Source organism: Schistocerca gregaria, chromosome 5, assembly GCF_023897955.1.
Source record: "Schistocerca gregaria isolate iqSchGreg1 chromosome 5, iqSchGreg1.2, whole genome shotgun sequence".
NCBI classification, from domain to species: Eukaryota; Metazoa; Arthropoda; class Insecta; order Orthoptera; family Acrididae; genus Schistocerca; species Schistocerca gregaria.
Genome location: NC_064924.1, coordinates 643,045,923 through 643,068,635, shown reverse-complemented (window position 1 = coordinate 643,068,635; position 22,713 = coordinate 643,045,923). Strand labels below are relative to the sequence as shown.

At 44.6% G+C, this 22,713-nt stretch overlaps 1 protein-coding gene across 4 annotated transcripts in view; it reads left to right on the top strand.

The window, feature by feature from the left end:
- Positions 1-22,713, top strand: part of LOC126272139 (voltage-dependent calcium channel subunit alpha-2/delta-3) — a 686,714-nt gene that overhangs the window by 128,864 nt on the left and 535,137 nt on the right. For all 4 annotated transcript variants that reach the window (XM_049974752.1, XM_049974751.1, XM_049974753.1 and 1 more), the window contains exon 2: positions 20,200-20,281. In XM_049974752.1, the coding sequence (XP_049830709.1) occupies positions 20,200-20,281 (82 nt within the window). The remainder of the gene's footprint in view (positions 1-20,199; positions 20,282-22,713) is intronic.

Here is a 22,713-nt window from a genome sequence, read left to right as displayed (position 1 = left end):
TCGCCGAACTTCGTGTTTCAACACCACGAATACTTGACATCGTTTTCAAATGCTATTCTATACAAACAGGCTCTTTATCACGCAGTATTATGACAGTAATTAAGTTTCGTGTAATAAAGACGCCAATAACAACTCCAAAGAGCTCACAAGTCACAGATATGTATCGGAGTATTTTCAGTTACATAAATTCTGTGTTTTTGACAACATCGATGAAATTCTGATTTAATGTAATAGTTTGTTGTATTAAAACATACTTTTACTTTATACGATATCATTCTGTCTATTTAAATTGTTCGTGCCGGCCGGAGTGGCCGAGCGGTTCTAGGCGCTACAGTGTGGAACCGCACGACCGCTACAGTCGCAGGTTCGAATCCTGCCTCGGGCATGGATGTGTGTGATGTCCTTAGGTTGGGTAGGTTTAAGTAGTTCTAAGTTCTAGGGGACTTATGACCTCAGCAGTTGAGTCCTATAGTGCTCAGAGCCATTTGAACCATTTTTTTTTTAAATTGTTCGTGACAAATCCGGCTGATCACGTTTTTTGAGTAAACCTAGTTTTTGATGCAAATCATACTAAAACTTTTCATATTTTACAAAATGGCACTGAAATAGCAAACCATGACGAAAGTAATGGCTAAACAGAGTTTTTGGTCAAAATTTGAACATCGCGAGAATTCGACCAAAAGTGGTATCGGACGATTCATCTACTAAGAATACAGTGTCAAGCGATTTAGTTTAGAAAAATGAAACAGCCTTAAGTTATTATAAGCTGACGGCAATAGGTTGTTCATTTCATTCATTACACGACGAAAAGTGTGTTATGCCTACATTAACTCAGATGGACACACTGTAGACATTTTACATAATGCAAATAAGTCAGTTGCTGACATATGTTCCGATAGCAATATTATTCCTATTACAGGCGGAATAAGAGGTAAACCATTCGCGAGATTATCATTGTGATTTGTTTGCCACTAAATCATCGATAGCGCTTGAGGATATTATGACACGAAATCCTGTGCAATAACGGTTCTGGAACAGTAAACGCGTCATTGGCTGTGTTGCCTGCACTGAATAGAGTTCGTTCCCAAAAGTAAGTCAAATTTTTTGTCAGTGTCACGCATGAAGGGTGCCCTGGGCAAAATAGCCTCTCGTATTCAGCTCAAGAAAGACTATAAAGGCCGAATTCGGAGTGTATTGGTTCAATTCCAAAACAGGGAGGGAGACCAGCGATTTGTGCCCTTAATACAAAAAAATTGGCCAGTTGCAAGTAGGACTCGAGCACTGTGGGTTTCGTACAAACTTAATTATGCATATAGACAGTTCATCCGTTCCGGAAACTGAGAATCTCGACCATTTTTGCCTGTTATCGACATTGAAACTGGCAAGATATCGCTCCCAGGGATTACCAGGACTTCCTACAATGTTTTCATTTCAATAATGTTAATGTGAAATGGTCATCCAGGATGTAGGCGACTATTATTATAACAATCACTAATTCTGCATTCACGCTGGCTTGGTCGCAGTGGTAAAAATTAAACATCAGGCAAGGAATGACTTCATTGCTCATACGACGCGCTTCGGAATTTATGCACCATCAGATATACAGGAGCGGTTACTGCAGTCTAGCCTGCGAATGTTTGTTTCACATACAACTTGAAACGCCGTATCCACTTGCAGTTATCGCTCCTGATGTGTGATGGCGGATAAATTCCGAAACATGTCATACGAGCAATAAATTTCAACTTGATACGTCTATATGTTCGTAAGAAAAACGGTTTTTAATAATCGGACGGACAGACACACGGATGGACAAAAGAGTAATCCTATAACAGTTCCGTTTCTACCTACTGAAGTACGAAACCTCTCATAAAAATCATTTTGTGGCCTTATTCTACAATTTCATGAAATTTCTTGCGCCACGGCATGATAAATTTTCTTCTACACCTACACATTGCGCCGGGGCGGGGTCGGTTCGTACATCTTACTGCTATTATTACATGTCCACCTACCTCAGTACTATTTCCGTTCGATGTCCCTTCACTCTGCAATCGAAGGTACTTACCAGGCAGCGAAAAAGGAGCGTTGAAGAAAAATGCCACGTAATACCTACCCTGCTGGGTAGTGAAAAACAGTTTCTCCAAGTCCATATTTATCAAGATTTCGGGCGGTAAAATGGAGTATTTAATTCTAAGACAAGGCTTTTTATTGCTTAGACCACAATTGGAAATGGCTATCAAGTCCACATTTATCATTCTCAGTTCACAGTCAAAACAACACTCAAAAGCAGCCAGAGATCTATTTCCAATCTGACCCGATGGAATACGCGAACTAGTAATCACCGATGCACTACTATAAATGAGTTTCACATTCTGTCTTATCAGTGCTCTTCTATAATACAAGTGCTCGCCAAGTATTCAATAATGAACACAGAATATGCCACGCCGAAATATGACATGCTCATAACTTTCCAACAAATCAATCCAGAAAAGTCCCGCTTTCATCAAAATGCGCTTAACTGCAACAGCTTTAGTCACGACTAGTACTAAATACGAGGAACTCAATATTCCTTAATTTTACACGTAGTGCGCACCGTGACATCTAACATGACCTTATACGTCCGTTAGCTGGTGTGCGACTATCTCGAAGCTACTCCACTCTCTCAAGGTTGCTACGTAGAGCCACTCTCTAACTTTCGGTGCGTGGGAAAATCTTAATTCTGATTGACTGATGAGTCTGACTGACCAATCAGAATGATCCTTCTAGATCATTCTCGCGGCACAACTCGCCGTAGCCAATCACTAAACAGAAAGTCATTGACATTATTCCAACTGCAAATACTAATATATTGTTTAATAAAAATGACCCAAATGAAAAATAATTTTGAAATTAATTTAGAAACTTATTACACTTTAGACTGCTATTCTGGCTGTTCTCTTACAAAAGCATGCACATCTCGACATACGTCATCAGTATCGCGGTTCCAATAAAATTTCCCACGGTCCACTTTCGTAATGTTTTACAGAAAATAATATTAATTTTTACGTATGTCTCACGTACACGCTCTCACTCATTCCCACTTATACACACAACAAATTAATAAACGAATAATAATTTTGAATTGTTTTTACACTACGAAAAGCAGAGTAATTAAAGTTTTGCAAAGAAAAATTCCAATTAAATTATTTTTATACATTGAGATCACTGGATAACTTTAAATGGTAACAAAAGACAAACTGTTATTGTTCCTAACGGAGTTTTTTGACCTAAGTGTCCGTTTTCTGACACTTAAGGAATTTTCTCAATCTCCGAAACTATAATAGGTTGTTGTTGTGGTCTTCAGTCCTGAGACTGGTTTGATGCAGCTCTCCATGCTACTCTATCCTGTGCAAGCTTCTTCATCTCCCGGTACCTACTGCAACCTACATCCTTCTGAATCTGCTTAGTGTATTCATCTCTTGGTCTCCCTCTACGATTTTTACCCTCCACGCTGCGCTCCAATGCTAAATTTGTGATCCCTTGATGCCTCAAAAGATGTCCTACCAACCGGTCTCTTCTTTTTGTCAAGTTGTGCCACAAATTCCTCTTCTCCCTAATTCTATTCAATACCTCCTCATTAGTTATGTGATCTAGCCATCTAATCTTCAGCATTCTTCTGTAGCACCAAATTTCGAAAGCTTCTATTCTTTTCTTGTCCAAACTTCCATACATGGCTACACACCATACAAATACCTTCAGAAATGACTTCCTGACACTTAAATCTATAATCGATGTTAACAAATTTCTCTTCATTAGAAACGCTTTCCTTGGCATTGCCAGTCTACATTTTATATCCTCTCTACTTCGACCATCATCAGTTATTTTACTCCCTAAATAGCAAAACTCCTTTACTACTTTAAGTGTCTCATTTCACCTTTCTGCCTTCCCTTCTTTGCTTAGAACTGGGTTTACATCTGAGCTCTTCATATTCATATAAGTGTTTCTCTAGGTACAATTTTGAAATTTTGACAAGATCCTTTACTGTGTCACGGAAGATGGTGTACCAAGTTCGAACAAAATCGGTTAATAATTACTATAGGTTATTTAGATTCGTAGGGGGCATGTATTTGCATTCGTACTTGGCGTTGCTTGCGATCGTTCCCACGGACGCAAGCGTAAGTTGCTGAGGCTTCTTCCTGCAGCCTCCGTGATACACGTCTGCTTGTTATACTGTACTGAATGTTATCTGGTAATAACTTGCTACGTTACAACGTACACTCTGGAATCAAATATACAGGGCATACACCAGTACTCGCGATTTTCTGTTCTAGTTCGTTCCCATTTACACTGAAGCGCCAAAGAAATTGGTATAGGCAAGCGTATTCAAATACAGAGATATGTAAACAGACAGAAAACGGCGCTGCGATCGACAACGCCTGTATAAGTCAACAAGTGTCTAGCGAAGTTCTTAGATGGGTCACTGCTGCTACAATGGCGGGTTATCAAGATTTAAGCGGGTTCGAAGTCGTGTTGTCGGCCGGAGTGGCCGAGCGGTTCTAGGCGCTTCAGTCTGGAACCGCGCGACCGTTACGGTCGCAGGTTCGAATCCTGCCTCGGGCATGGATGTGTGTGATGTCCTTAGGTTAGTTAGGTTTAAGTAGTTCTAAGTTCTAGGGAACTGATGACTTCCGATGTTAAGTCCCATAGTGCTCAGAACCATTTGAACCATTTTTTTGAAGTCGTGTTACAACCGGCGCACGAACGATGGGACACAGCATCTCTGAGGTAGCGATGAACTGGGGATTTTCTCGTACGACCATTTCACGAATGTATCTTGAATATCAGGAATCTGGTAAAACGTCAAATCTCCGACATCGCTGAGGCCGGTAAAAGGTCCTGCAAAAAAAGGAACCAACGATTGAAGAGAATAGTTCAACGTGACCCAAGTACAACCCTCCCGCTAATTGCTGCAGATTTCAGTGCTGGGCCGTCAGCAAGTGTCAGCGTGTGAACCATTCAAGGAAAGATCGTCGATATAGGTTTACGGAGCCGAAGGCCCACTCGTGTACCTTTGGTGACTACACAACACGAAGTTGTACGCCTCGCCTGGGGCCGTCAACACCGACATTGGGCTGATGATGACTGGAAACATGTTGCCTGGTCGGACGAGTCTCGTTTTAAATTGTATTGAGCTGATGGACGTGTACGGTAATGGAGGCAGCGTCATGACCCCATGGACCCTGCATGTCAGCTGGGGACTATTCAAGCTGGCGGAGGTCCTGTAATGGTGTAAGGCATGTGCAGTTGGAGTGATAGGGGACCCCAGAACTACTTCAGACATTAGTCGAGACCATGCCACGCCGTGTTGCGCATTTCTGCGTGCTCGCGGGGAACCCACACGATATTGGGCGGCTGTACCAGGCTCTTCAGTGTATAATCCCAATTAAGTTCCCGACCATCTGTTTTGCAGTTTCTTGTGGGTATACCTCCCTGTTAAGATTGCAGTAGAATATGTCTGAATTCTGTAACGGTTTTACAAATAATGTCAATGAGTCGCTGTTTCTGTTTATATTTAGAATAAAAAAGACTTTGTAATAAGCTTTGCTATTGATTGTGTCAAAACGGGTGGATCTCCTTGCAAGCTTTATTATTTTTCCAAACACGATGTTCATGATACATGTAAATGACCTTCTGACGTAGGAAACTCTACGTGGTTGTTCGCGGATGATACTGTTGCACATAGAGAAGACGCAGAGCTAGGAAACCTTAGCGAAATGCAAAAGTACCTGTATTCAGAGGATCGCTTCTTGGTGCTGGTATTAGCAGTTGACTCACAGCGTAAATAGATGTAACGTATTGCGCGTAAATAACTGGAAAGACCTGGTACTGTTTGATTACACGATTGATGAACAGTCTCTGGAAACAGTCACTTTGCTCTCCGCAGTCTGGAGCTCTTACCGGGTAAAATGCAAACATAACAGCAGCTTTTGCCACGATTTCATTTAGCATAAAAGCGTCGCACAGATGGTCATCGATCTCCAGTGGCAGACATTACCGTGACACAGACTAACGCATACATTCACTACAGCCCTGCTCAGTTTTGTTATACACCGCGAAAGCAGAGCCCCAAGCGGACAGTAAGCTACACGCTAAGAACTGCAGAAACAGCTCACTGCCCTAAGATGCATTGACGAAGTTATTGTTGGCTGAAGGTCTTCGCAGTTCTCATTATGGTAGTTGACGGAATTCAATCCACAGTACGAAGAAGGCGTCCTTCAAGCCGAGGAGTTAGTGCATCGCACGGTCTTTCGCCATCTGCAACTCTGTTCTCGACTGAGCCTGTCTCTCGCAAGCTTTGGTCGGTTCGTAAAAACCTTATTGTTGAAGGTAACTGCCTCTCACGGTGACGTTCAGCATGGAGTGGACTTGGTGCGTTCGCGTTCCCATCTTTTAGTCCATACATGTAGTGCACGTCTGTCATTTCAGACACTGAACGCCTGGTTGTGATGCGATGTCGTGGAAGTTACTCTAAAACACAACAAACGACCATAAGACGAAACTAAACAAATACCATCACCAACTGTAAACAAGAAAGTAAGTAAACCTGCACAGTTGAGGTAAATTTCACAACCAGGAGTCACTACAGCGTATTCCTTTCACACTCCCTTATGAAGGAGAAGAATTTTCGGATCCATGTTCATACGAACTTTTTGTAGTGTCTTGACGTCAAGACTAAATCCATAGGATTTCTGACACGTTTTTATACGTTCTGTATAAGCCAAACGTATCAGGAACTTGAAATTTTAGCTGTAGAGGGGGTTTCAAAGTCTCTGCATCAGAGCACTAGGGGTGATGTATCACGCCGTGGGGAAACAGCTTTAGTTAGAGACAAAATGTTCGCTGATGGTTTCTCGCGATGCTAGACGTCCTTTAGTGATCTTCGGTCTGAAACGACGAGATTTCCCCGAACTTGTGGAGATCCGTTGACCCGGTGTGCCGCATACTACCCTTTTTTCCGATGCGGCTCGCCACGAATTCATCTCCTGTACCAACCTCTTCATCTCAGAGTAGCACAAGGAATATACATCATCAATTATTTACTGGATGTCTTCCAATCTCTGACTTCCTCTACAGTTTTTACGCTCTATAGCTCCCTCTAGCACCATGCAAGTTATTCCCAGATGTCTTAACAGATGTTCCATCATCCTGTGCCTACTACTGTCAGTGCTTTCCACATATTGCTTTCCTCTCCGATACTGTGCAGAACCTCCCCATTCCTTACCTTATTAGTCCACATAATTTTCAACATTCGTCTGTTGCAGATTAACTCCAATGCTTCGGTTCTCTTGTTTTCCGGTTTTCCCACAGTCCATGTCTCTCACTGCCATACAATGCTTTGCTCCAAATGTACATTCTCAGAAATTTTTTCCTCAAATTAAGGCCCATGTTTGGTAGTAGTAGACTTCTCTTGGACAGCTATGCCCATTTTGCCAGTGCTAGTCTGCTTTTGATGTCCTCTTTGCTCCGTATGTCATGGGTTATTTTGATGCCCAGGCAGCAGAATTTCTTAACTTCATCTCCTTCGTAATTATCAATCCTAACGTTAAGTTTCTCTTTGTTCTCATTTCTGATTACTTTTGTCTTCCTTCGGTTTATTCTTAATCCATATTCTGTATTGATTAGATTGTTCATTCCATTTAGCTGATCTTGTAATTCTTCTTCACTTCCAGTGAGGCTAACAGCCATCAGCGAATCTTATCAATGGCACCCTGTCACCTTGAATTTTAATTCCACTCTTGAACCTTCCTTTCGTTTCCGTCATTGCTTCTTCGATGTATAGATTGGACAATAGGACGAAAGACTACATCCATGTCTTACACCCTTAATTAACCGAGCACTCCGTTCTTGACCTTCCAGTCTTATTGTTCCCTCTTGGCTCTTGTACTTGTTGTACAGGGTTATTCAAAAAGAATACCACAACTTTAGGAATTTAAAACTCTGCAACGACAAAAGGCAGAGCTAAGCACTATCTGTCGGTGAATTAAGGGAGCTATAAAGTTTCATTTAGTTGTACATTTGTTCGCTTGAGGCGCTGTTGACTAGGCGTCAGCGTCAGTTGATGCTAAGATGGCGACCGCTCAACAGAAAGCTTTTTGTGTTATTGAGTACGGCAGAAGTGAATCGACGACAGTTGTTCAGCGTGCATTTCGATCGAAGTATGGTGTTAAACCTCCTGATAGGTGGTGTATTAGACATTGGTATAAACAGTTTACAGAGAATGGTTGTTTGTGCAAAGGGAAAAGTTCTGGACGGCCGAGAACGAGTGATGAAAATGTAGCACGCATCCAGGAAGCATTCGTTCGCAGCCCAAGAAAATCGACTCGCAGAGCTAGCAGAGAGCTGCAAATTCCACAATCAACTGTATGGAGAGTCCTACAAAAAAGGTTAGTTATGAAACCTTATCGTCTGAAATTGGTTCAGGCACTGTCTGCAGCTGATAAGATTAAAAGAATCGATTTCTGTGATTTTATCCTTGCTCAAATGGAAACAGATGAATCTTTAGTTTCAAAGATTGTGTTTAGTGATGAATCAACTTTCCACACTAACGGGAAAGTCAACCGTCACAATGTCTGTATATGGGGCACTGAGAATCCGCGGGAAACAACTCAGTATGAGCGTGACTCGCCTAAGCTGAACGTTTTCTGTGCCATTTCAGCCAATAAAGTTTTTGGTCCCTTTTCTTCGAAGGTGCTACTGTAACTGGACTACAGTATCTGGAGATGTTAGAGAATTGGCTGTTCCCTCAGCTCGAACAAGAAGCACAACAATTCATATTTCAGCAGGATGGAGCGCCACCACATTGGCACTTATCTGTCCGTAACTACCTGAATGTCAACTACCTGAGATGATGGATCGGCCGCCAGGCAGCCCGTGACAGAGCACTTCATCACTGGCCTACAAGAAGCCCTGATCTTACCCTCTGCGATTTTTTCTTATGGGGGTATGTTAAGGATATGGTGTTTTGGCCACCTCTCCCAGCCACCGTTGATGATTTGAAACGAGAAATAACAGCAGCTATCCAAACTGTTACGCCTGATATTCTACAGAGAGTGTGGAACGAGTTGGAGTATCGGGTTGATATTGCTCGAGTGTCTGGAGGGGGCCATATTGAACATCTCTGAACTTGTTTTTGAGTGAAAAAAAAACCTTTTTAAATACTTTTTGTAATGATGTATAACAGAAGGTTATATTATGTTTCTTTCATTAAATACACATTTTTAAAGTTGTGGTATTCTTTTTGAATCACCCTGTATATTACCCATCTCTCCCTACAGTTTACCCCTATTTCCTCAGAATTTCGAACATCTTGCACCTTTTCACATTGCCGAAATCTTTTTCCAGGTCGACAATTCCTATGAACCTGTCTTGATTTTTCTGTAGTCTTGCTTCCATTATGAACCATAATGTCAGAACTGCCACTCTTGTGCCTTTGCATTTCCTAACCCAAACTGACTACCTACTCTAAGCAGAGAAAGATACTGTAGAAGTGAACCAGCAACTGCAATTTTTCGGACCTACCCAATTTCATATTGAGCATGCGATTGAATTATAGGCAACGCACAAGGTATATTATGGACATCGCATAGTGCCCAGGGCCTGCCACCTCTGGGGCATAACCAACACCAAAGGACCCCTGGTGTCGCTAGGAAACGCCAGCGAACATTTTGTCTCTAACAAAGGTTGTTCCCGATGGTGTTTGATGCAAAGACTGTGAAACACATTTTGCGCTGTGGTGACGAAAGTTACGTGATACATCCCAACATCATGTCGGACTTTCCTTCTCGACGTGACAAGTCGTCAGAAGTGCCTCTCATAACCATCCATAATTGCGAAAGTGTTGCCGGTGCACGATGTTGTTTACGAGCTGGCGTCTCGATTATATCCCAGAATGTTCGATGGGATTCATGTCGGGCAATCCGGATGGCCAGATCATTTGTATCTATGTTTCCTACTTACATACTAGGCTAGATTGCTAGTTAAATAACGCCCTATGTTTCGCTGTTCTGCCATTCATATTACTATGAATAATCTTTAAGGACTATTATACACTCCTGGAAATTGAAATAAGAACAACGTGAACTCATTGTCCCAGGAAGGGGAAACTTTGACACATTCCTTGGGTCAGATACATCACATGACCACACTGACAGAACCACAGGCACATAGACACAGGCAACAGAGCATGCACAATGTCGGCACTAGTACAGTGTATATCCACCTTTCGCAGCAATGCAGGCTGCTATTCTCCCATGGAGACGATCGTAGAGATGCTGGATGTAGTCCTGTGGAACGGCTTGCCATGCCATTTCCACCTGGCGCCTCAGTTGGACCAGCGTTCGTGCTGGACGTGCAGACCGCGGAGACGACGCTTCATCCAGTCGCAAACATGCTCAATGGGGGACAGATCCGGAGGTCTTGCTGGCCAGGGCAGTTGACTTACACCTTCTAGAGCACGTTGGGTGGCACGGGATACATGCGGACGTGCATTGTCCTGTTGGAACAGCAAGTTCTCTTGCCGGTCTAGGAATGGTAGAACGATGGGTTCGATGACGGTTTGGATGTACCGTGCACTATTCAGTGTCCCCTCGACGATCACCAGAGGTGTATGGCCAGTGTAGGAGATCGCTCCCCACACCATGATGCCGGGTGTTGGCCCTGTGTGCCTCGGTCGTATGCAGTCCTGATTGTGGCGCTCACCTGCACGGCGCCAAACACGCATACGACCATCATTGGCACCAAGGCAGAAGCGACTCTCATCGCTGAAGACGACACGTCTCCATTCGTCCCTCCATTCACGCCTGTCGCGACACCACTGGAGGCGGGCTGTACGATGTTGGGGCGTGAGCGGAAGACGGCCTAACAGTGTGCGGGACCGTAGCCCAGCTTCATGGAGACGGTTGCGAATGGTCCTCGCCGATACCCCAGGAGCAACAGTGTCCCTAATTTGCTGGGAAGTGGCGGTGCGGTCCCCTACGGCACTGCATAGGATCCTACGGTCTTGGCGTGCATCCGTGCGTCGCTGCGGTCCGGTCCCAGGTCGACGGGCACGTGCACCTTCCGCCGACCACTAACGACAACATCGATGTACTGTGGAGACCTCACGCCCCACGTGTTGAGCAATTCGGCGGTACGTCCACCCGGCCTCCCGCATGCCCACTATACGCCCTCGCTCAAAGTTCGTCAACTGCACATACGGTTCACGTCCACGCTGTCGCGGCATGCTACCAGTGTTAAAGACTGCGATGGAGCTCCGTATGCCACGGCAAACTGGCTGACACTGACGGCGGCGGTGCACAAATGCTGCGCAGCTAGCGCCATTCGACGGCCAACACCGCGGTTCCTGGTGTGTCCGCTGTGCCGTGCGTGTGATCATTGCTTGTACAGCCCTCTCGCAGTGTCCGGTGCAAGTATGATGGGTCTGACACACCGGTGTCAATGTGTTCTTTTTTCCATTTCCAGGAGTGTATTCACTACAATATTTTCTGTTTATTTTTGACGTGTCACATCGATAGAGGACGCCGTTTCTTCGGCAACCCTCAACATCTATATAGATTATCTTTGCTAGTACCTTCTCTCTATCGCTATAGCAACCTTTGACAGCTATTTCATATATCTTTTCCAATAGCACGTATTTTACGGAATGGATAACAGAGGGCAGCCTAGACTAATTTAAGCTAATTGTTTACTACAGTTTATATTTTTGACGAATAGCTATTTCATAACAACGTTGCGATGTATTTTAAGTATAACTCTTCTTCAAGTCTTAGTAATACAGACTATGGTAATACATTTTTGCCAATAGTACACACTATACTTCTGATTGGTTAGCACTGATGTCATACATAGAACGGTGAGAGGGACTAGTGCTGTTTAAGACCACTCCCTGCCTATCCATTTAGCAGTCAGTTCAGCGTCGTGGGTCGGCGCAGCTTGCTCCGTGGAAGTCCACCTGTCGTTCTAGGTATATGTGGTTTGTGATTGTATTTCATTGTATATACGATACTGTAAGGATTCCTCTATCTGTGCGTATGTTATTTCAGAGTCTGAAGATGATCCTTAAGGATTGAAACCGGTCATTCCGATTATGAGAAATATGCGATTAAGGCTGCTTTTAATTATGTATATTTAATTATATTATATAAGATCGCTGATAATGTTTTCAAAAAAAAATTTATATTGGCTCAACTGCCTAGAATTTTCTTCAAACCAGTAGCAAGGAATTGTTGCCCAATGGCATGGCGCATCGTCGTTTGGGAATATGAAGTCCATGAATGGCTGCGGATGGCCTAGAAGTAGCCGAACATCTCCAGTCAATGACTGGTTCAGTGGACTAGAGGACCCAGTCCATTACATGTAAACACAGCCCACACCCTTATGGAGCCATCACCAGCTTGCATGGTACCTTGTTGACACTTAGTTCCATGGCCCCATGGGGACTGCCACATTCTAAACGTATCATCAGCTCTTACCATCTGAAATGGGGACTCATCTGACTAGGCCGCCGCATCGGTCGTCTGCTGCCATTGCCCATGAATGCCAAATTTAACCGCCCTGTCTCACGTTCCACTTTCTGCGGTTATTTCACGCACTGTAGCTTGTTTGCTAGCACTGAAAACTCAACGCAAAAGCCGCTGTTCTCGGTCGTAACACCCAGTAGCACGTCCTCTTGCATTGATGCATGCCTGTATTCGTCGTGACGTACGATCCACAAATTCATCAAGGCACTGTTGGTCCAGATTGTCCCACTCCTCAACGGGCGATTCGGCGTAGATCCCTCAGAGTGGTTGGTGGGTTACGTCGCCCATAAACAGCCCTTTTCAATCTATCCCAGGCATGTTCGATATGGCTCATGTCTGGAGAACATACTGGCCACTCTAGTCGAGCGATGTTGTTATTCCGAAGGAAGTCATTCACAATATGAGCGCGACGGGGGCGCGAATTGTCGTCCGTGAAGACGAATGCCTCGCCAGTGTGCTGCCGATATGTCCACATCTACATCTACATCTACATGACTACTCCGCAATTCACACTTAAGTGCTTGGCAGAGGGTTCATCGAACCACAATCATACTATCTCTCTACTATTCCACTCCCGAACAGCGAGCGGGAAAAACGAACACCTAAACCTTTCTGTTCGAGCTCTGATTTCTCTTATTTTATTTTGATGATTATTCCTACCTATGTAGGTTGGGCTCAACAAAATATTTTCGCATTCGGAAGAAAAAGTTGGTGATTGAAATTTCGTAAAAAGGTCTCGCCGCGACGAAAAACGTCTATGCTGTAATGACTTCCATCCCAAATCGTGTATCATATCTGCCACACTCTCTCCCTATAACGCGATAATACAAAACGAGCTGCCCTTTTTTGCACCCTTTCGATGTCCTCCGTCAATCCCACCTGGTAAGGATCCCACACCGCGCAGCAATATTCTAACAGAGGACGAACGAGTCTAGTGTAAGCTGTCTCTTTAGTGGACTTGTTGCATCTTCTAAGTGTCCTGCCAATGAAACGCAACCTTTGGCTCGCCTTCCCGACATTATTATCTATGTGGTCCTTCCAACTGAAGTTGTTCGTAATTTTAACACCCAGGTACTTAGTTGAATTGACAGCCTTGAGAATTGTACTATTTATCGAGTAATCGAATTCCAACGGATTTCTTTTGGAACTCATGTGGATCATCTCACACTTTTCGTTATTTAGCGTCAACTGCCACCTGACACACCATACAGCAATCTTTTCTAAATCGCTTTGCAACTGATACTGGTCTTCGGATGACCTTACTAGACGGTAAATTACAGCATCATCTGCGAACAGTCTAAGAGAACTGCTCAGATTGTCACCCAGGTCATTTATATAGATCAGGAACAGTACAGGTCCCAGGACGCTTCCCTGGGGAACACCTGATATCACTTCAGTTTTACTCGATGATTTGCCGTCTATTACTACGAACTGCGACCTTCCTGACAGGAAATCACGAATCCAGTCGCACAACTGAGACGATACCCCATAGCTCCGCAGCTTGATTAGAAGTCGCTTGTGAGGAACGGTGTCAAAAGATTTCCGGAAATCTAGAAATATGGTTACACTATCGGTCGGAGGATGGCATTCACGCATCGTACAACCGTTACGGCGCCTTCCCTGACCACCAGCGGCGTACGTCGGCCCCATGTAATGCCACCCAAAACAACAGGGAACCTCCCCCTTGCTGCACTCGCTGCACAGTGTGTCTAAGACGTTCAGCCTGACCGTGTTGTCTCCAAATACGTCTCCAACCATTGTTTGTTTGAAGGCATATGCGACACTCATCAGAGAAGAGAACATGATGCCAACCCTGAGCAGTCCTTTCGGGATGTTGTTGGGCCCATGTGTATCGCGCTGGATGGTGGCGTGGTTGCAAATATGGACCTCGTCATGGAGGTCGGGAGTGAAGTTGTGCATCATGCAGCCTATTGCGCACAGTTTGAGTCGTAACACGACGCCCTGTGGCTGCACGAAAAGCATTATTCAACATGGTGGCGTTGCTGTTAGGGTTCCTCCGAGCCGTAATTCGTAGGCAGCGGTCATCCACTGCAGTAGCAGCCATTGGACAGCCCGAGCGAGGCATGTCGTCGACAGTTCCTGTCTCTGTGTATCTGATCCGTGTCCGAACAACATCGCTTTGGTTCACTCCGGGACGCCTGAACACTTCACTTGTTGGGAGCCCTTCCTGGCACAAAGTAACAATGCGGTCGCGACTGAACCGCGGTATTGGCCGCCTGGGCCTGGTTGAGCTACAGACAACACGAGCCGTGTACCTCCTTCCTGGTGGAATGACTGGAACTGATCGGCTGTCGGGCCCCTCCGTCTAATAGGCGCTGCTCATGCATGGTTGCTTGCATCTTTGGGCGGTGTCTGAACAGTCAAAAGGACTGTGTCTGTGATACAGTATGCACAGTCAACGTCAGGAGTTCTGGCAACTGGGGTGATGCAAAACTTTTTTTGATGTGTGTATACACAAAAACCTTCCTCGTGAATCACTCTACCTATTACTGAAAACCATATCAAAATCCCTACAGCAGTTAGGATGCAATGTAAACTTGTCACGGAAAAAAATGTATTATGTGATATAACTGCAAATTAATCTTGCTTGCCGGCCGCTGTGGCCGAGCGGCTCTAGGCGCTTCAGTCTGGAACAGCGCGACGGCTACGGTCGCAGGTTCGAATCCTGCCTCGGATATGGACGTGTGTGATGGCCTTAGGTTGGTTAGGTTTAAGTAGTTCTAAGTTCTAGAGGACTGATGACCTTAGATGTTAAGTCCCATAGTGCTCAGAGCCATCTGAACCATTTGGAATTTAATCTTGCTTCTTGTCAAATTTTACGATTCTATGTCAACGAGGAGGACCCTGTAAGTTTTCATGAGTGAGTTTGGGAGTACCAAAAACTTGTCATACGTCTTTGTTGCATTGACTTAGAAGCTTAATTTTTTACACCGCCAAGGGGCAGTAGACTTTAGTAAGTAGCACACATTTAATCTTGATACATCTACACTTTCCTAAGAAAAAGCGGTCTTAATACTCAGATAGACAGACAGACAAAAAAGTGATCCTGTAAGGGTCCCGTTCCTCCGATTGAGGTACGGAATTTGAAACAAAAAAAAGGAGGCAGTTGTTCTGCACCAGCCAAATCCTGTGAATCGTCAAAAAGTCAGATTTTGCGTGCGGTGGAAATGGTGCGGTGCCAAAGGAGTTTAGTCTTGGACAAACACTGGAGGAAGAAAGCAACGTTTGTAGTAGGTAACAGGCAGACCAGTTGTGTTGTCAGAGTTACGACGTAGCGTATCTCAGTCATTACTGTGTGGGCGTTCGCTGGTCTTCTCGCGTCCAGTGCTGCCCGCTGCGAGTCCAATTAATCAATCTAGCGTCCGCGACCGACCTATGAGTCAGTGGCCTTCACAATAGTCTAATTCACCAGCGGCGTAGTGCTCGGGTTATAAGGATACTGTCCCCAAATTACTGGTAAGTTCGCCGCTGTTGTGAATCACCTTCACGCACAAATGGTTCTTTCTGCCATTAGCGCTGTAAGGACAAAACGGAAAGTCGTTAGATGCAGTCGTATTTTTACTACAAATGTGACCGCATTAGGTTAGGCATAACGTCAGCTTCCACGAAACTCAACTGAAAGATTCAAACAACTCTAATAAATCATTTTTATTGGTCCCCATATTACACGCTTAATAAGGTGGCTTTATTTAAACTAAACAGGCATGGGCGATTTATACATATGGAATTTCAGAAGAACCATTGGTATTGTCTGGCAGCACAGGGCAAAATGCTATTCAAGTAAAAGTCTTCAAAATGCGTGGTTGCTTTGAAGGCACAGGCGAACAGTTATTTACGTTTTAGTGAACTCTGAGGCTCGTATTTCGAATCGTGTTTACATACACACACTTTCTATGAACTGAAATAAACATTTGTTGATTGTTTGTAGATAACGAGTCTAAAAGACAGTTAATGATTCTGTCTACAGTGGCGAATTATAATATTTGTTGTTATTATTTTAGTTATTTTTATGTTGAGTCTGTGAGTATGAAATTCGTCACAGCTGGCAAAGTCTTTGGATTTATTCGTTCCCGGTACAAAGTCTTTGCCTTTCCCGGCACGTGTAATGTAAAGAACCCGCATTCGGCAGGACGGAGGTTCAAATCCTTCCCCCGTCCACAAAGTCCAGCTGTAGTTTCCTGGGGTTTCTCTGAATCTCTAAAAGCAAATGCGGCAGAGGATGACACGACGCTCGGTTAGCATCACACCGTCCTCTAGGCGTGGTCACGGAGTTGGTACCGAAGTTGTCGCACGATGCTACCCTATGCTTCTTGTTTGTCGTGGACTAACTGGTAGGAAACAGTTGCTCTCTTATTCTACAATCGTTGAATCAGCATGTTTTTGTTTTTCATTTTTCGGACAGATGAACCTGACAGTAGTTGTCTCGACTCCCAGAGCGCACTTAAAGTAGCGCAGAGAGGTAGGCTACTAGGATATGCGGCAATTTTGGATGAGAACTGGCACACATAGTAGGCAGCAGGATCTTCCGAATTCGAAAATATTTTGTTGACACCCACCTACGCAGGGAGAAAAGATCATCATAATAAAATAAGAGAAATCAGAGCTCGAACGGAAAGATTTAGGTCTTCCTTTGCCGGCCGCGGTGGTCTCGCGGTTCTAGGCGCGCAGTCCGGAACCGTGCGATTGCTACGGTCGCAGGTTCGAATCCTGCCTCGGGCATGGATGTGTGTGATGTCCTTAGGTTAGTTAGGTTTAAGTAGTTCTAAGTTCTAGGGGACTGATAACCACAGCAGTTGAGTCCCATAGTGCTCAGAGCCATTTGAACCATTTTGTCTTCCTTTATCCCACGCGCCATTCGAGAGTGGAATGGTAGAGAAGTAGTATGAAAATGGTTCGATTAACCCTCTGCCAGGCACTTAAGTGTGAATTGCAGAGTAACCATGTAGGTACGGTGGCAGAGTGTTTCTAGTTCCAGAATTTGAAGGCTCACTTTTACTGGGACTTCTGACATGGCCATTTTCATCGTGGCAGTATCGCAGTTTTGGAATTGACGTTGCGTACCGTATTTCAGTACCAAAGCGTCGATGGGATTTTCTTCAAGTAGCTTTCAGATAGATCCGATGCAGGGTCCATTTAAAAGAGCCAAGGAGAGTCCATTCATTGATACGTTCGTTCATACATCACTCTCCGCGCATCACGTCACGAAAGAGGCCTTGACGGATGTGTAAGAACTGGCAGAAACAGTCGCTGTAGGCTGAAACTTCGACAGATTAAAACCGTATGCCGGACTGGGGCTCGAACCTGAGATGTTTGCCTTTCACGGACAAGTGCCCTACCGATTTAGCTACCCAAGCACGACTCACGAACCAGTCTCACAGCTTTACTTTCTACAATACCTCACCTGTTACCATCCAAACTTCACTTGCGACAGAAGGCAAAGATCCAGGTACAAGTTGCGGCCCAGCACAACGTTTTAATTTGGCAGAAAGCTCCAATCTTCAACGTTTTACAGTTGAAAACTGAAGGACTTATTACACATTATAGTGTTCGTGATGAAAGGGAACAACGCGCTACGATCGAAGGGGGCACGTAGCAAAGAACAACTGTATCCGTATTAAGTCTAAGGAACAGAATAGAATTTGACAGCTTCCTTGATACGTCAGCCCACACTACTTGGTTCACGCAAAAGTTAATCACCTGCGTTGCGCAGGAATGTTCTTACGCAAATAAAGTCCATTGGGCTGTGGTCGGCCGAGAGCAGTAGGCTGCGCGAGGATAGACTGGAGAGAGTCCAGGGAAGCACCCAGCTTAAGGACAGCAACGTGGTAGGTCGAGGTTGGCTGAGACGAGGTCCAGCGTGGAGGTAGCTTCTTGGACGGTCCTGCGAGGCAGTAGGCCGAGGACGGCCGAGACGAGGTCTAGCGAGGTGATGGCTCGAGGTTGATCGAGAAGAGGTCCATCGAGGCGGTAGCTCGGTTGAAGTCTCTGGAAACTGAAGTGAAACCCCATTATAGGACTGACGATGTGAACTCCAATTGATGAGTTTTTAGGCACAGTCAGTGTAGGCCTGTAGTGTTTACTGGGTGCAGAGCAGTCAGGCCTATGCATGTGACTTGCAGAAGCGAGATAGAGCTGCAGTGACACCTCTGTTTGTGAGGATGTTTGTGCGTCTGTTGCGAGGCTGGCGCCACACAGTACAGTGGTGGCTGCTGGAGGTTCAACTGTTAACAAAAAAAAAAAAAAAAAAAAAAAAAAAACGTTCAAATGGCTCTGGGCACTATGGGACTTAACATCTGAGGTCATCAGTCCCCTACAACTTAGAACTACTTAAACCTAACTAACCTAAGGACACCACACACATCCGTGCCCGAGGCAGGAGTCGAACCTGCGACCGTAGCCGTCGTGAAATTCCAGACTGAAGCGCCTAGGACCGCTCGATCACTCCAGCCGGCCCAACTGTTAACAATTCGGCGTATGTCTGTTGATGTGGGCAATGTTTGTCTAATCTCTAGAGAAGGTGTCTTTACTGGGCTGGAGCCGGGGCAACCTTTGATACGTGACTTTTATGGTTGGTGCCTGTGTTGGAAGCAATAACGAGGGGACACAGCGTTCCCCCCCACGTCCCCTCCCCTCCCCATGGGAAGGGTGGCATAACTATCTCGATGTGGTGTTCGAAGGGAGGAGGTGGCCATGGGACGGGTGAGAAATGATGGCGGAGGCCTAGACCCAGGGAGCACTGGCTGAAAGCAGATGGCTCTGATGCAGCCACTACAGTTGAGTTTGACTTGGAGGAAAACTGGTGGGAGCGACCGTGAAAAGAGAGATATGCAGTGTCGCCGTGTTAGGGCCGCTGTGAGCAGCATCAGAGACCAGGACCTGGTGTGACCAAGGCTTTGCATCGAAATTTCCAGGAGTGCCCAACCAGAGGCCGAGGAACGTCCAGCTGGTGACCTAAGAGGGTTGTGCAGATGAGATTCGACTACAGCCCTGCTTGGCACAAGAGGGCCATGTTCGTACAAATCAACATTAATCATACTATCGCTTCTTTCAGAAGAAGTGAAAAGTAACTGATGCTTACATAAAATTATCACGTTATTAAGCGTTCATGGAGTTGCTTCGTCGCAACGAAGCACTCTGACCGCAGTATGCACAAGAAGTATGAACCAATTGAAAGACGGTAACACTTTGTTCTGGTCTTGGCCAGCGGCTCCGTGCTTTCCCTCTCAGCCTGCGTGAGCTCTGCGCCTGCCCTCTTCCGACATATGCGCGCCACTGCCTCTTAACGGCCACAGGCAGATGCTTCAGTGAACAAAGAACTTTGGTTTTAATTATTGACTAAACTGCTGGGGAAACAAAAGAATGCAAAATGAATTGTTTCTGCAAATTCTCTGAACTTTTAGCAGGCGATGTTTCAGCACATATCGAAATTTCACGCTTGTTTTTAGGTAGGTGTCTTCATGATGATCAGAGCAACAGGCGGGTATACTTCTAGGGTGATACGCGAAGCCGTATAGGCCACGGTCGCCAGCAGTGCCGGCAGCTCGGCCCTCATACCTCGCTGTGTGTAGCTTTGCCATGTGTACCTACCGCAATGCTAACCATATACATGTTTCTCGTGTTGCAGGTTCAAATCCCTGGCCGACAAGCTGGGCGCCGAGCTGTGGGAGGTGGGCAGCTACGTGTCGCGCCGCCAGGAGATCCAGGATGTGAGTAGAACACTACGAATGATCCTGCTACTGGCAAGTTTTGTAAGAGTCAGCAGTATTTGCATCCACACCTGTATTCCGTAAACCACTTTGCAGTGTGGGGCGGAGGGTACTTTTTGTACCCTGTCACTTGGCCCGTTCCTGATTTGCAGAAAGAAAGGTTTTTGGTAACCTCCGTGCGAGCTCGGATCTCTCTGGTTTTACCCCAAGGTATTTTCGGGAGATGAACGTAGGGGAACCAATATATCCGTTGACTCTTCCTGGAACCTACGCTCTCGGAGCTTCAACGTTAAACTGCTCTGTGATGCAAACGCCACTTTTACAGCGTCTGCCAGTGGTGTTGACTGAAAATGTCCTTGGCACCTTCGCGTCTTCTAGACAAACCTATTAAGGGGACCACACCCTGCCTATCTAACCCATGTTAATTTGGGCAAGTATTTGACCTATTTCTGAAAAAAAAATCTATTTGATGCAGGACCTTAATATTTTTACTGTATGTTACATGATTCTGATAGAGTGAACTGTACTAAAATCTACTTTATCCATTTTATAGTTTTTAAAAATACTTTTTTAAATTTATTAACAAAAATGTTAAGTTTTTCTGCAGAAAATATTTTTGTGATCTTCCTAATGGGGGAATATTAATTAATGTACTAACAGAGGTGGCTTTTTATGTTGTGCAGTCTCTAAAAATTTCATTCATTTATCTATGATAGTTTCTGATATAATGGGTATATGTACTGCACATTTCAGTTTGCAGGAAATTTACTTTAAAGAAAAAACTTTTGAAATTTGTTACTTACAATTAATTAAAACTGTCCTGCTGCATATGATGGCCCTCTTTTGGCCTCTAGCAGGTCTTCCAGCTTCTGTTTCACCTTTCTGGATGTTTGTCTTGCTTTATTGGCCACATTAGATGCAGACCTGTCTGCATCGGCTATCCTCGTTTTATCGCAGTGTTGCAGCCCAGTGATGATATTTTCACCAGGATTAATTCCCAGCTTTTTCAGTACCCAACACATTCCAATGTTACCACAATTGAATGTAATAACAGCATTATGAACTCCTAGTTTCATTGTATGCATGCCTACAAATACAGTTTTAGGAAGGCGGTTCCAAATTATTCTGTAGAAACATTCGAGTTCTGTGTCTGCCCATGCAGATATTTCCTTAGAAGGCCAGGATGAGCCAAGTCTCAGAAAGTAGGTTTAATTGCTGCAACAACAGCATCAGGAAGAGAATGCTGGTGAGAATAAGATTGTCCAGTTGCCTGAGCCCTATTGTATTTGCATCACGAATTTTCTCCTGATGGACACAATCCATGACATGGATTATCAGTAGAGGACTTGTGGAAGAACATGGCCCAAGCATCTCTCTTCATTGCCTCCAGATTTTCTTTATTTCTCCTAATTGCCTGCCCATAGTATACCTGCAAGTTTTCTATTTTAGTTTTAGTCATCCCACCCTGACCGGTCAACAAATTTCCATCTTCTAATTTTTTTCCTCTCATATCAACAGTTAGTTTTCTCAGCCTTGTTCCCAAACGTTTTTGAACATGGCCTACACTTCTGTTCTGCTAATAATGGCATCTCCATATGGCTTAGAGTTGACAGTGGGTGGGTTGGCAGTGCGTGACAAAAAAAGTGGGCGTGGCACAAAACACACGTTGTAGGAAAATGCTCTTTAAATGCTTGAAAAAAAATTTTTTTCAGCAAAATCCTTTTCAGAGTACTTAAATAAAACCTTAATCCATCGAAATATGATGAAAACCGAAAATCGATTTTTTTCGATCTGAACCACCGTGTGGTCCCCTTAAGAAACGCGCTGCTCTTCTTTGGGTCTTCTCTGTTTCTTCTAATCAATGCTATCTGTTATGGATCTCAGACTGACGGGCAATACTCAAGCTTTGGTCGAGCGAAGGGTTTCGTAAACTACATCCTTTGTGGATGGACTACACTTTCTGAGCATTCTTCCGGTAAGTCTGCCAGTTGCCTCCCTTGCATGCAATTATTTTCTTTTTTTCCCTTTTTTGTGGTCATTCCACTTGAAAACATTCCATACACATACTCTTAGCTCCTGTAATCATGCGATATTGTAATTTGCCTGTCTACCTGTTTATGCGTAACACGTTATCTTGGGGGTCGGTTGACCATCCCTGACCCAAGCCTTAATCCTCTACAAGTCATCCTCCTTTACCCTACAGTTCCCCGGCGTTACGACTTGGTTGTATATAATTGCGTCCTCTGCGAAAAGCCTCATTGAACTCCTGGCATTATCCGCTATATAAAGTGAAAAGTAGTAGTCGAATACAACATTTTTCCATCTGAAGATTTCCCACCGTTGAGAATGACATCCTATGTTCTTTTGTAATGAACAGCTCAATTCAATACTACAGCTGGTATTATATTCCATTCATTTGTATTTCTTTTAGG